General features: G+C 35.9%; 1 protein-coding gene across 2 annotated transcripts; it reads left to right on the top strand.

The window, feature by feature from the left end:
- Positions 1-1,340: 1,340 nt before the first annotated feature.
- Positions 1,341-13,128, top strand: LOC104221107 (vacuolar fusion protein CCZ1 homolog B-like). 2 transcript variants are annotated; one of them, XM_009772091.2, is made up of 11 exons: positions 1,392-1,508; positions 2,461-2,657; positions 3,279-3,372; positions 4,362-4,542; positions 4,640-4,678; positions 4,781-4,890; positions 6,512-6,607; positions 8,399-8,854; positions 10,883-11,038; positions 12,397-12,626; positions 12,953-13,128. In XM_009772091.2, the coding sequence occupies exons 2-11, from the start codon at positions 2,476-2,478 to the stop codon at positions 12,978-12,980; spliced, it is 1,572 nt and encodes a 523-aa protein (XP_009770393.1). In that variant the 5' UTR covers positions 1,392-1,508; positions 2,461-2,475; the 3' UTR covers positions 12,981-13,128. The 2 variants fall into 2 exon arrangements, with proteins under 2 accessions (XP_009770394.1, XP_009770393.1); XM_009772092.2 differs by lacking the exon at positions 4,640-4,678 and having other exon boundaries at positions 1,341-1,508.
- Positions 13,129-13,144: the final 16 nt, after the last annotated feature.

Here is a 13,144-nt window from a genome sequence, read left to right as displayed (position 1 = left end):
TCTTTTAATTTTTTCTTTTATTTTTGCTTTGAGCTTCAATGTGAAATGAAAAAATTTGCACACTGTCATGGCCTTTGTGATAGATAATTTGGTTCATCCTTATTCCATTTATATGATGGTGTTTGATACTAACATTATATTATTTGCCGAGAGATAGCCAATTGAGAGATAGCCAACTTCTGTTGTACTTAACCCATTATATTTATACAAAAACATACCAAAAGATATTGGTGAGGTTAACCAGAGGTCTCGAGTTCGAGTCATGAATATAGAAAAAATCTTGGTAGGAAGCGCTTCCCTCCGAATGAGGCCCTACGCAGCACGAATCCAGAAATAGTCGGGTTCCAATACGAATATCGGACACCGAGTGGGAAACCAAAAAACAAAAATATTAGTGAGGGGGGTGAATAATCAAAGCTAATCTAATAATCTATTAATCTATCGGTAATGCATCAACCAAAAAGAATATTGGTAATAGTTATTAATCTATCGATAATGCATCAACCAAAAAGAATATTGGTAATATATTGCTAAATTACCAACCAATCTAGTTTATTGGTGAATATGTTGGTAATTTTTAGTTCTTTTAGTGGACTTATATCACGATATAAAAATTATAGCTTCAAATCAAATTGGAGGGAAAAAAAAAAAGCATTTGCTAATAACGTTAACAAAAATGACTTTTTAAGCAATTTTCCTATATAAACATGTATCAAGAAAACTCCACTTATACTCTCATGTGAAAAAATTACCAACTAAAGCCATAGGAGAAAATGTTCATTTAAATATATAATAGCATAAAAATTTCGACGAATCTCAACCTAAATTTTCTCAACAATTTTGTAATAACAATTCGCCACCAATAACAGATATAATAGTTACATATTTGTCATTAAAAAAAATATAACCACAAGCTTATCGTTTTTGTAACTAATCATAAATTCTTGCCATATAACCGAACAATGATAAACTTTTAATTACAAATACTTTTATATCTAAATGAACATAATTTATAATAATCGTAACAATAATTGTCTCGATGACAAAAGATATAGCCACGAATTCAAGCTACAATAAAATTACGATTTTGATTTCTCAAATTAAACATTGTACAACTATTTCTTCACCATATTTATTATCTCAAATATTTATTTTAAAGCAAGAAAATCAAATTAATTGGAATACCTCCTAGAACTTTTAAACCTTCTATCAAATGTGTTTCTGAAAATTTAAAACCAAGTCGTCAATTTTTTAAGAATTAATTTGAACATTCATCTATTTCTAATAATTTGATTTTAATATTACAATTATAGTTCTCTATTTCATCTGAAAATGAGAGAGAACTGACAATATTTACTTTTTCTTATTAGTTCTACATTCTAAAGTGATGATGTAAAATTGTTGTTGTATTTTTGTTTAATTCTTCTCACCCCTACTATAAACCCCACGCCCGGCTCCGGCGAGACCCAACACAACAGCTCGGCGGTCCGGCTCCGGCAAGACCCTCTGTAAGTATCTCTTAAATCGAACTCAGTGAGGAAAAAATAAAAAACCCTAATACTAATTCAGATTCTTTTGCAATGTTAATTTTAGGTTTGTGTATCCCTAACTCTACAGTAACTAAGGATCAAATTGTGAACGGATAGAGCAGTCTAGGTGAATTCATGATTGTTAAGGTTCTATTTACTTACTAATTTTGGAGATCATGGAGAAAAGAGCACATTTGATGCTGCTCATTGATATAGTATGATACTCTAGTAATGACTTTCTACTGAATTAAGCACAAGATGCATTATATAAACAACTTAAAAACGTTTTTTTAACGTGTGTTTTGCTGTTGCTTATGATGAGAAAACGAAATGATTCATCTGATCATAAAAGTTTTTTTTTTTTTTGAATAATGGTGGTGTTTGGGCCAGCTTGCCCACACCTTGACTATACCACTGGGTAACTGCCCACCAAGGCTTATGCAGATGACAAGAAATCACCTAACCCCACTTGTGAGATTTCACTGGGCTTGTTGTTGTTGTTTTTTTTGTTGTCTCTGATGGGTTGTTCTGGTCTTTAGTAGCAGACCGCACAAAATCCTGCGAGTTTCAGATAAGCATTAAGCAAACAAACTGAATGTAAATTTAGTGTTTTTTTAAATGCTTTGTGGCTTTATTGATTGTATGTAAAATTATTGGTTTTTTTTTTTCTGGCAATCATATTGTTAGCTGTACTAGAAACTAATTTTTCTACCGGTAAAAAGAAGAAAGAAAATGGAAGGATAAGAGAATAAGAAAGAGATAATTTGTATTAGAAATACTTTTGTTGTTCTTCTTCAATAAGAATTTTGATAAGTCATGCATGCGTGATGTATTTAGATAATTAAAATCTTGTATGCTAATTCATATTAGATGTGTCATATTTGTGAACCTAGTCTAGTTTTGATTTGGAAACTTGATATCTTGGTGATAGGAAGGGAGCGGAAAAATGGGCATGTCGGCGGCAAGCTCTGTCAATGAAGCTATGAAATTGTGCATATTTGATTTGAGAAGGGGACAACATGAAGGGCAGGAGTTGGACAAGATTTTATTTTTCTTTCCTGCTGATTTGCCTTTCCCAACCCAACTCTCTGTGATAGGGCTTAGTGAAGGGCTCATAACATTCACCAGGTTTGTTGTGACTGGCACTCACATATCTGCACCTGTATCTATTAACGAGTAGAAATTCATGTGATTCTTTTTAAAGCTCTTTCTTAAAGATGGGATAACTAGATTGGTTGCTATGATTTTTACTTTCACATTACTTCTTTCACGCTGTCTTGATAACTGATCTGCAATGTTATTGAAGTCTGTATTCTTGGATAGAGCTTTTAGTTCTTAGTTTGAGGAAGATCTTTCCCTCTGTTCATATCCTTTTATCAATAGACATTCATTCTTACCCAAAGGATTCTTCAGTCATATCATTAGGTTGATAGATAGTTGAGCTCATGTTTCTGCATTCTCATATTAGAGGCATTAAAGAGGTAAAGAAAAAAGAGCTTGAAGCTTGTTCCTAGTTTGAAGTTGTTGTGCTTAATGAAGAGCAATGGGATTCTTCAACGTGGATATGTTAATTTTTAAGGCTAAGATTTCGTTCATCTTCCATTTATCTTCTTTTTCTGCTCTGAAAGATAGGTAATCTTTGATATGTATGACTGTGCCATCTGGATGCTGTTGTCAACTTCTTGCAGTTTTACGATTCATGGATCTTTCAAGTCATATGGTAATATCCTCTATACTTTTTTTTTGCAGGATATTCTCCCCAGAGGCTCCGTGTGAGGTTATTGACGCAGAGATGCACTCACATGTTTTCTATGAGGCAGAACGTGATATTTGGATGGTGATGGTATGATTTCTTGCACTTATATTATCACCAATAAACTTTACCTGGCACTTCATGACGTGGTTGAATTTTAATTCTTTGGTGAATTGTATGGAGGATAATTCTGCCACTAATCGGATTAGATAATAATGTGTGGTGATCACTTATTATCTGTACTGATTTGGGAGATTGTACAATGCTGGTCTGTCCTTCTACCTGCTAAATTTGAAAGGATGATCATATGGAGGCTGGATATAAGCTCACTGATGTAATTGTTGCTGTATATAAGTGGATACATAACTCACAGATGTTTTAAATCTGATGCTACATCCGTACTCGCTTCTTGGATTTTTTTTGCCCATACTTCAATAGTTTTACTTCAATGAACAATTCCAGGACTACCACCTGCAGTGAACTGAAGCATAGAAGGTTGAGGACTAGGTTAGGAAAGATGAAAAGACAAGTGGTAACTCAGGAAATTTCTTTCCATAATACTGCTGTTTGAAGTCTAAATAAACTGTTAAATATCATAGTTGGCGAACTGCACTAACGAACCATAGGCGGGTCCCTACTTCGTGGCATGCTCAGACATGTGGTTCAAACAATGGAGTAACGTGGATCTCATGTTGGACATATGCATAACAACCTTGAGATACACATAGTGCTTTATGGGTTTGTATCTATATTTCTATGCTTTTGATGAGTATAATATCTCAAATTCTGTAGGTTGCTTAATATAATACTACTATGGTTTGTATATGCAGTTGGCTCTTAGATAGATTTCCCAAAAATTCTTTAAATTACTGGAGAAGATAGGATGATTAAGCATGACTATCATTTCTTGTTGGTTAAAAGCTGAGTATGACTTAATGGGAACAACAAAGTTCAGATACAGAAATTTCTCGGACTAACTCAAATTTCCTCACATTTTTATTGCCATTGCAGAAGAAATTTGTTATGCTTTGTAACTTTTATGTTATTTATTAGCTTTTCTGGTGGTATACCATGTTTAGGTGGTGGAGAAAAGTGAGTCAGAAGCCATATGGCGGACTGATGCTTTACGAAATGTTCTTAAAGAAGTTCACTCTCTCTTTGTGATGTTTCACGGGTCCATCAGAGCATTACTCGATAGAGAACCGAGTGGAGGGCTTACCAGGACGCATTTGTATTATTTTGTTATGGATTATTTAAGTGGTGAGGCTTTATTACGTACCTTGAAAATTTGCATTTCATCTCTTTTATAAGAAGATATTCCTGTTCAAATTATTTCATTGCAAGTCATAATTGCCAGCATTTGAAAAGCGACCTTCATTGGAATTGTGCTGCTGGGGTAATACTATAGCTTCTGTATCTAATAATTCCATCAGTTTGTGCAATTTGAGTATTAAACAGCCTTTTGAATGCTTCACTTATTAATTTTTCCCTGTGGCAGATTTTCTTTCTGGCAAGAAGCTTCACTTGCCAAATTTCCGTGACTGTCTGAAGGAGCGTGGAAAAGTACAGATGTTGACTATTGGGAGGGAAGCAGCACTTGAAGTTCAGGTTCGTTATTGGCAGTTTATTGCATGCACTCAGATTGTTGAAGCCCAGGGCAAACTGGAGATGAAAAGATAAACTTTGGATTTATTTGTTTTGCTGGATTTATTCATTATGTTGCTCAGATCTGTGTGTCTTCCGTGCTCGTCTTGTTGGCAAAGTGGATGGGGTTTGCCCTAGATAGGATCAAGTTTTGGCTTCTCTGGCCGAATCAAAGACACCATAGCCTCACTCTTTTCACATGGTAGCTTCTGCCAAAAGTTCATGGCATCTAAATGTCCCAGAAAAATAAAGAAGCAAAATCTCAGCTATTATCTTTTTAGAAATCTGTCCTGACGTACTTATGTGAAACACTTTGTACTGTTTCATTTGCTGAATAAAGATCAAGTGTGTTAGTCAAAATAAAGATTATTAACCCAAGCATTTAGGTTTAGACTTAACATGTTTGTTCACTACTTTTACGCTTTTACCTGTCCATACTTGATTGCCATTGATCTTCATTGTTGTAATGGAATTTACGTTTGAGGAATAAAAGAAGAATTTGGTTGCCCATATGTAGCTGGAGGAATAGTTACCCAAAAATCCAAAGTTATCAGCATATCAAACATCTGGTGGACTTGAAACCGAGTCTTTTATCCTCCACCATTATCATATAGACTATAGCCTCATTAGCATTATAAATGTTTAGAACTCCGAAGGTAAAACTTTAGCTATTAGCTGAAGGTTTTTTTTTTTTTTTTATTCTCAAAAAAAAAAAACTTTAGCTAATAGCAGCTTTAGTGTTAAACAACTGTAGTTTAGTGCTCTCTCTCTCTCTCTCTTAATAAGATGACTGTTTTAGTATTAAACTCTCATCTTGAGTTGCCTAAAGGATGTTGCCTACAGCTGCTATACTACATTACAGTAGAATAGACAATCAGATGTAATTTGGTTTAATCTTAGATGGTAAATCTTTTGACGTTTTCATGTTTTTTTCACTCTTCCCATTTCTTGTTTTCTTCTCCCTTTTGACCTCAAATTATTGCTTTTTTCTGTATGACCGAGAGATCCCCGAGGGCTAATGGCCCCCAGTTCGAAAATCAATTTATAAGGTGTAAAATGGATCTCTGAGTCATGAAGCAATATTAAATCAAGCTGGGTATATGTCGTAAGAGTGAAATTAACTAATACACGCCATTATTATTTCATTAATTTCATTTTTATTCTTTAATCTATATTCTGATTATGAGTATTCATGTTTAATCTTGGATAGATTCTTCTTATATTGTCACACTTCTGCTCCGACTTTTACTTGTTGCACTAGGGGCGGAAATGCTTGCGAATTAAATTGAAGATTGTGCTTTTAGTACCAATATATCTTCTCCCAAAATCTATTTGACCAACTATAACAAAAACACGTGAGTATATCTACCGCAAGGAATTACAGAAAGGGTGTAACTTAATATATGGCCAGACTGATGATTTGAACTCTATTTTTATGTCCCCTCTTGATTGACATGTGGTGTGAAATCCAATGCCTGAGGGTAGAATTTTGTTAATAAGGCTGATGTTGTTGTGTAGATGCCATAATCTTTTGGTGAAGACATTATCATTCTAACCACAATTTCTTGCATTTTTTGGCATTCAGTCACTAGTAAGAGTGCTAGAATCGTGTGCCGGCTGCACACAGTGCTACTCACTGATCATGTTCCAGGACCTGCTGGTTTCCACAACTCTTTCTCCTGTAGGCTTCTCTCTCTCTCTCTCTGTCTCTCTCTCTCTCTCTCTCACTTGTACTTTCCGTCTTTATATTGTCTTTAGTTAGACCTGGCAACTGGACCAGGTTACTAAGGAAACTGGCCCACAAAATATAGGCCCAGTTAGGTTAACCGGGGCTGGGCTAGTCCAGACCTAAATTGGGCTTGGGCCAGTTCAGGATTCTAACTCATGAAGTGGCTCGAATAGGGACCAACTTCCTTATCTGACCGGCCCTAATTAGTAGGAAAAAACTGAAATTAATGGTTCTAGTTTATACCATTGCATCTGAATATACTTCTAGTCGGGGCCAAATGAACTTACTCTCAGGAAATACTTCAGAGGTGGTTGTTCGCTTCAGTGTTCTAAAAGGCGTGGGCGTAAGGCGAGGCGTTTTACATATGCCTCAGCGAGGCGTAAGCCCCATGAGTATTTAATTTTTAATATTTTGTAAAATAATGTAATTACAGTAAATATTTATAAACAGGTAAAATTGCATAAAAATTGAAGAAAACTATAAATATGTGGGGAAAATATATATATATATATATATAGATGTGCTCCGTCCCCACAAAAAACTAGTCAAAAGAATCTATTATACGCTACTTAGAAGCGCAAGTAACTTGAGTCGAAAAGAATAAAGTTTTCTACATGGAGGAACAAAAAGGATGACTAACCTGCAGTTTGAACTTTGAACTTGCTGCTATGATGGAAAATGGAGTTCTCTGTATTTTTTTTTTTTAAAAAAAATTGAATATTTGTTGCTTTTGGAAGATATTAGCAGACTAGCGGACAAGATAAAGAATTGGGAAAGACCATGAATTAGGGCTTCAATCAATAAAAAAGGTCTTGACTTTTAAATTTAATACATTCAAGTTCTTTTTTAACACTTTTGAGTAGTTACCAATCTGAATTTTGAGAATTTGGGTATTATATGAAGGACTTATTCAACAAATTTTGTTTTAATTTGAAAAAGTTTCTGGGGCTTACGCCTCACTAAAAAAACGCACCTCAAACGCCCGAGCGTACGCCCCGGGCGTACGCCCCTTGAGACTTTCTCCCCACACCATCGTCTCGGGGCAAGCCTTGGGGCTCGCCTCGAAAACGCCTTTTAAAACACTGGTTCGCTTAAAAGATTGGGTCAAGGCTAAGTAAGAATTCAAGTGGTCGACAATTATTCAAACTCAAAAGAACTTATATATCTGAACATGAACAAACTATGAGTATATTTGAATAATATATTAGATTGGGATTACATGGTTTCCTCCACTATATTCTTGTTTTAATTAACAAAGTATTAAACAAATAAACAAAAACAATGCTAAATTTACATTTTTTAAAATTTAAAACGTTATATTTTACATGCTTCAAAATAATTATTCTTAAAACTCCATTTAAATAAATTCAATTGTAAGAGGTAAAACTCCCGGTTGGACTGGGGTGACCCACCAAGAACTGGTATAATTAGTTGGTGGTCCTGGTCCTGGGCCGTTCTTAAACCCAAGAATTTTCAACCGGCCCTGCCCGGCTAAGTCGAAACTGGTTTGGGCCAGTTCAAGCCTGGCCGGGCCCAACTTAACTAGGCCCGTCCTGGTTCGGTTAAGCCCGGTGGCCGGTTTATCTTTAGTAATTTTGTTATAGAAGCAGTTATCGTTCAAAACTAAAGAAAGATCTGGATAAAACGAATATTATCTGCATTGACAAACTATCTATGGGGAACCTTTGATGTTAATGGTCATGTCTTGCTCCAACCATGAACGATTACTATTCTCCTTTTCAGGATGACTTGATTAACCTATTCACCTATACTGTCATGAGGTTGACCCCAAATGCTCTGTCTGCTGGTGCTGGCTCCTGGTCCTATTTACGCAAAGGAAGCTCTACTTCTAATGCTTCTGGTTCATTATTGGCAAGCTCTACCTCTGTCCTGGACCGGTACTACAGCTCACGGGATACTTCTCCAGTTGGAGTTCGTAGCTATCAGGTTGTTAGGCCCTTACAGCATGACAAATGGTCCAAGGGGAAGGATGTTTTCCTTGTTACTGATATCTGGGGCACAGAAGTTGGCAGCTTGAGTCCCAGCAGTCCAACAATTTGGCTTAAGCAAACAGAGGAGAGGATGTATCTTTGTGCTTTTCAGCATAGGAGCCTCACCATAATACTTTTCATTCCCGTCACATCCGTACACAATGGAGAGCAAGGGTTATCGGTGGTGAAGCAGCAAATTCTGGAGAATGTAAGTCGATACAACAAATGAAAGCATACTACTATCTTATTTTTGCTGAAATATAAGTTGGTTCTTGTTAAACGTGGGCTCTTCTCTTGATCTACCCTAGCCTCCTAATGAGGACCTCTTTGTTAGGACATCTTCTATGTAAAATGGAACTTATCACAGTAGGGTTTGCAAAGGATCTACAATTTGCTCCATTTTCTATGACCTATTCTGAAACATCGAAAGAGAGACCTTAGTGAGATAAAACTATAACACCACGTCTTAATTTTTCATTGACTGCGGATAAGGGTTAAGAAATATAGTCGTATCTGCCTGGTTCTTGCTGATTTCTGCATTTGGTAAACGTTAACAATGATGCTTGTGCGTAGTGATTGCGTCAAGCAGTGTTGTCAAAGGCAAAAGCTCTAAAAAGGGCTCTAGGTCTCTTGAGGCTTTAAGCTCAAAGCGTACTTAAATTGTGGGCTTTAGTAAAAGAAAGGTGCAATGGCGGAAAAAAGATAAAAATATATATGTAATTCAAGAACAAAGTAACAAATTCATTCATAACGCTTCTCTTAGCAGCTAATACACATATTTTCGATTATACTTGTTGTTTACTACCGCTTGATTCAACAGAGAACTCATGGGCTATGAGGTCCACGCCTTAGTGCTTGCCTTACACTGAAGCGCAGCTTAAGCGAGGTAAAGCGCCCTTCTTGAGCTTTTCTGAGCTTCAGGTTTAAGCACGCCTTAAATGAGCCTTTGACAACACTAGCGTAAAGTCACTATGGTGGGCCAGTTAGCAGCTTGAACCTTTTATACCTCACGCTTTCTATATAAGGAGGAAGGTGTCTCTATTTTCTCGCTTTTGTTGGGCCAGAAGATATTTACAAGGGTAGAGGGTTAACAACGGCGGGTAGGAGGATGTTGGAGTAGTTGCTGGCAAGGAAATGGGTTAAACCCTAATTTATCTTGCTGCAGCATAGTCTATCAAGGAAATAAATGTTTATTGTCTTGTTACAGCCGGGATGAACAAAGAAATGGGAAATGCCAGTCTTTTGTGAGCAAGAAAAGGGAATTCTTTTTTTGTTTATATTGGCTGGAGAATAGAAAATTTTCCTTCATGGCAATCCACAGCAACTCCCAGGCCAGTTTATCTCGCAGAAGTTTTAGTTGTCACGGACACTAAATCATCTCACCGATTCTTCATTTTTGTTTCATTATATGAAATCTTGCGTTTTGTTATAGGTTGAGACTCACACATTGATGTCAATCTGACTGCAAATACAAATGAAAGGAGATTTGTAATATGTTCTTCCTTGGCAAAATTAGAAGCTACCAACGACTAAATCATTCTGATGTGATTAAGATTGGTTAACAAAATTCTTTGCTGTACAAAAGCTAGAGTCAATCATAGACATTCTGTATCCCATGCTTTTTTCCCCGTGAAATCTCTTGACCAGGAAGGGAATAAACTGTTTAATCCTCATGTGTACCTTTTATTTTGTTGACGAACTTTTTACTAGCATTAACTTAATTGCATTCTAGCCTGAACAAACCCTCAGTAACAAGCTCACGTTTTAGATCCTGGGTTTCCGTGGTGGTTATGTGGTGGTTATGTGTTTCCTGGGTTTCCGTGGTGGTTATGTGCCTTTTTTTAGTTGACAAATACACTAAACCATCTGTATATTGTTGCTCTAGGTTTTACAAGACTTCTTCAAAGACTTAAAATGGTGGCTCTAAGTGGTTTGTGTTGTATTAGCCAAGCTAGTGTTTGATTTGACTCCTCATAAGTCGAGTGGGCACAAGTAGAAGAGACAATGAATTGATGCAACAAATATACGACCTCAAGCGAAAATGAATCAAATAAATATTAGTTATGGTGCTTTTATCAAGATATTGTTTCGTGTGTTCTCTCTGGTTTTTCCTTTCCATTTCATTTGGTGAAAATTTATTCTGCTTTTGAGATTAATAGCCTTTCTCTGGCGAGCATAATTATGATATATAAAATTATTATCTTGGTCAGTTCATTACATGTCTTGTTAATTTCAGGCATCACCCAAGATATTCAAAGTTGAAGAGAAACTATCTAGAGGATGGGGTGGCGAGAATGCATATCATGTGAGTGGTTACCGCTACTTACTTGTAGACGGTGATAGATGCATCTCTCGGGCATCTCCGCCTGGAAAAGTAACAACTCTTACAAAGGTTAGATAACTTCCTTTTTTCCTTCTTTTGGTTGTCAAAAACTCAAAACTTTCATTTCATTTCGAGAATCCACCTATTGTAATGCTTGCTTTGCTTTTTTGACTATAGTGGAAGTTCCAATATATGTACCTATTTAATAGCCATGTGAAAATAGTAAAGATTTTAAAGATTATTTCGTCTCTCTAAGTGCGGCAGCTATTTGCTCCTCAACTTCAATTACACTTTGTCACATTATATGGGTACTCCAACACATTTGCTACTAACAGATGCAGCAGGACACATCAGAGAAGATGAAAGCTTTTAGAACCTCATTATTATTGTATTTGCGAAGATACGATTTTTATTGGAGTTGTAATTGTGGGGGTATAGCTGACGAAGTTTGACCAAGTTGGCATCTTTTTGTTGCTTGCAGTCAGAAACCTTATACAAAATTAAATATTGGTGCAAGGCAAAGTAAAATTAATATAGTTTCATGGAATATGTTTCTTTGGATATGTTATATCGTAATAATTTGATTTGTTGGAGACTTCTTGTTCCTAGCTTCGTTTGGCAGTGAGGTGCTTGTTGTGGTTACCGTGATGCGTAGAGTTTTTGCATATGGCTCACAGTGAGGTGTTTGGCTATCTTGCACCCTTAATATGAGCCCTCTGCCACAAGCAAGTAAAACTGAAAACTAGAAAAAAAAAAACCAGGGTGCTATAATAAATTTGTCAATTAGACATTAACAATTTTGAATTTATTTGGTACACAGTTTCATAAATTTGGATGGTTGGTTGTTTGTTATTTTGAAAATTCTCATTTATTTATTGACAAACATGTTTTATTTAGTAGTTTCTTTTAAAGAAATACTAAGTCTGCACCTAGGGTACTTGCACTAGGGGACCTATTAAGCCCCATCTCAATCAATCTTTTGTCAAATGTGATTAGATAGCACACTGCTTCTAAGGGTGTGTGTGGTATGAAGGAAAACATTTAACATGTTTTCCAATTTTTCCATGTTTGGTTGGCTTAAATGTTTTGGAAAATATTTTCCTTGACCTCATTTTCCTCCAATTGGAGGAAAATGTTTTCCTTATCAAGAGAAAGGAAAATTATTTTCCTAAAAAACATTTTCCTTCGCACCAAACAACCCAAGTATTCTCTGATGTTTACCTTATTTGCATGATGGCCGGTTTTACTTTAAATATATTTACCTTAGGACCAGTTTTCTTGTTAAGTTCGTGAACATTTGTTTAATGAGGTAGTCATTAACTGGTAATATTCTTTTCTCATAGAACGATGTAGCCATGGTAATCAAATTTGTGTACTGTAATAACTAGATTTGACTGTTGCTCTAAATAATCTGATAATGCATGCAGGATTCTTTAGTTGCAATGAATAAGCTCCGAGAAGAGGTTGACTTAGAAAAGAGCAGAGCTAAATGTGATGGATCGGACTGCGAGAAAGACCAAGAAATTTGTATTAGAGCAAAAAATGGTGCTTGGGTGATTTCGCGGGTGACACGAGGGAAGGAGCTCTATATGGTACTTGAGAAAGCCAATGAGACCCTTCTTTATGCCTCTGAAGCTGTTGAAAAGTTCAGTGACAGGTAAAATTTCCCAAGGAAGGTCTAAGATTGAGCATTTTTACTGAAAATTTTCACGTCTAACCATCAACTACTTAACTACATCATAAGGTTTTTTGAACCCTACATGTGCCTCAACATGTCCTTTAATTCCTTGTTTTCATCAGTTTCCAATAGGATTTAACTTGCGTACATCGACAATGTAAAAGTCAATATCTCAACTTGTAGTAGTAAGAAACCTGGCTTATTTTTCAGGTTACTAATCTCACTTTCTATGGACGATCTTACGGGTCTTTAAAACTTCCTTTGGAATAGTGTTCGTCTCATGTTAACTTTCTTAAACCATGCAGGTATTGCAGTGGCGCTTTTTCTTTGTAAGAGGGAAACTAGATTTTGGTATTGCCGAGACACAGGATTCATACAAAAGACATAGCTACATATATGTTGTTGTTAATTCAACTTTGTTTGTACTGTTTATAAATAAATAAAAACTTGATCCTCTCCTCTTCCACTTGGAAAATCTAAATCACTTGTATAGTTTA

The sequence above is a fragment of the Nicotiana sylvestris genome, chromosome 2 (genome assembly GCF_000393655.2).
Source record: "Nicotiana sylvestris chromosome 2, ASM39365v2, whole genome shotgun sequence".
In the NCBI taxonomy this organism is placed as follows: Eukaryota; Viridiplantae; Streptophyta; class Magnoliopsida; order Solanales; family Solanaceae; genus Nicotiana; species Nicotiana sylvestris.
The sequence above is the reverse complement of the archived record's forward strand: the minus strand, read 5'-3'. Positions and strand labels throughout refer to the sequence as shown.

Coding starts and splice junctions, on each gene's coding strand:
- LOC104221107 (XM_009772091.2), top strand. CDS start 2,476: ATGGGCATGTCGGCGGCAAGCTCTGTCAATGAAGCTATGAAATTGTGC. Junction 3,373..4,361: donor GTGATATTTGGATGGTGATG/GTATGATTTCTT, acceptor TACCATGTTTAG/GTGGTGGAGAAAAGTGAGTC. Junction 6,608..8,398: donor TTTCCACAACTCTTTCTCCT/GTAGGCTTCTCT, acceptor TCTCCTTTTCAG/GATGACTTGATTAACCTATT.